Source organism: Sinocyclocheilus anshuiensis, unplaced genomic scaffold, assembly GCF_001515605.1.
Source record: "Sinocyclocheilus anshuiensis isolate Anshui unplaced genomic scaffold, SAMN03320099.WGS_v1.1 scaffold566, whole genome shotgun sequence".
In the NCBI taxonomy this organism is placed as follows: Eukaryota; Metazoa; Chordata; class Actinopteri; order Cypriniformes; family Cyprinidae; genus Sinocyclocheilus; species Sinocyclocheilus anshuiensis.
Window position 1 is genome coordinate 2,081,641 of NW_015542410.1, and position 1,661 is coordinate 2,083,301.

At 36.4% G+C, this 1,661-nt stretch overlaps 1 protein-coding gene across 5 annotated transcripts in view; it reads right to left on the reverse strand.

Moving 5' to 3' along the window:
- The window catches only part of LOC107693375 (splicing factor U2AF 65 kDa subunit-like), a 19,183-nt gene that overhangs the window by 6,773 nt on the left and 10,749 nt on the right, over positions 1-1,661 (reverse strand). For all 5 annotated transcript variants that reach the window (XM_016492737.1, XM_016492735.1, XM_016492736.1 and 2 more), the window contains 2 exons: positions 975-1,081; positions 395-546 (listed from right to left, as the gene is read on the reverse strand). In XM_016492737.1, the coding sequence (XP_016348223.1) occupies positions 395-546; positions 975-1,081 (259 nt within the window). The remainder of the gene's footprint in view (positions 1-394; positions 547-974; positions 1,082-1,661) is intronic.

The following is a 1,661-nucleotide window of genomic DNA, read 5'->3' on the forward strand; positions in this document are numbered from 1 at the left end:
GCTTGAAAGATCAAAGACAATTTTTAATATAACTCCGACTGGATTCGTCTGAAAGAAGAAAGTCATATACACCTAGGATGCATGGGGGGTGAGTAAAACGCAGCCTAATTTTCATTTTGAGGTGAACTAACCCTTTAAACCGCATAAACACATTGCATTACACCAAATACACAACATAATGTTCTTTTTAGCAATGTCATATGACCCCTTTAAAGATTAAATTTAAGTGAGCAATGAATAATGGCAAGCGCAATCTAAATGTAAAAACAGAGGAAATTTAATATACAATATGCTTCTGCATAATACATTTAATCGTGCCAGTGTTCTCTATGTGGATCTGTTCTCCAAAGCCCTGCAGAGGAATTCTAGTATGTGAATAGTGTTCATTTAACACCTCTGTGATGCCAAATGGGATGTTGCCAACGTAAAGTCTGCGAGCCTGGCGAGTCATCTGACTGCCCACTACAGGTACCGGGGTCGGCGTTACTGCCAGGCCGTCTGGCGTTATGGTGGGCAGCAAAGCCGTAGTGGGGATCTGACCAGCAGCTGAGGGAGAGACAGAGAAAATAACTGCATTAACAAAACACGAATGATTAACTTATATTGTTATTATCAGATGTTTGTTAAAAAAAAAATTTGAACCAAAATAAATAAATACAATAAACACAGAAAGCAAGGAACAGAATAAATCATACTTAGTGATACGTGTGGGTGATATAATAAAAAAAAAACAAAAAAAACTCCAATATTCTGAAAAATGTTAAGTTGATAATATATAGCATGATCATAGAATTATGGAAAGCGATTTAAAAATCCTACTAAGAAATAATAAAAGGACATTTTAAAAACGTAATTTTTTTGACAGTCATTTATAGAGCTTTCTACACATTTCTGTGAATCTTTGCAACCGGTATCACACACACCTCTACTCTAATGAATGGACACAGGGTAGTGTTTTATGTCATGTCCCTCACCTTGCATTGCCTTGTACTGCATGGGTGTAATATGTTCAAAGCCAGGAGGCGGTACATCCCAATACTTCTTAATTTTTATCTTCTTTTTCTCCCGGTGAGGAGAACGGCTGATTTACAGAAAGGCAGAGAGAAAAAGAAAAGTACTGAAGTTAATTCATTTGTATCTAATTGGTATATTAAAGAGCAGGTAATATGGTATTTTAAAGTGTCCTAATATTGTGTTGGAGTCCCCTACAACAGGTTTAAATGCATCTAAGGTCAGAAAACATTGTAATTTTCTCAGAATATACATTTAATATTAGAGTCATTTGCCAAAGATTTCGAAACTATTCGTTCCAAGCAAGTTCGGAGCAAACCCCTCCCTTCCATAAGCCTACTCTGCTCTGATTGGTCAGCTGCCAGCCTAACTAACTCGCTCGTCTCTCCTGCATTAACCCTATAACTGCCGGTGCAGCAAAATAAACAGCAATTTGACAATGATTATAAAGTCTGTGTGCTACACTACATTATTTATTATTAAACTAAGTAATTAGAAAGTCAAGTCTACATTAATCGACACATTCTTAGGAAATAGTGGGTTCACACTTCACAGCAAATTATCAGAACTACTTCAGTAAATCTAATATCGTGCTTTACCTGGAAACCTAAAGCTGCACTAGGTATACATCACATATTAGCACAAAAACT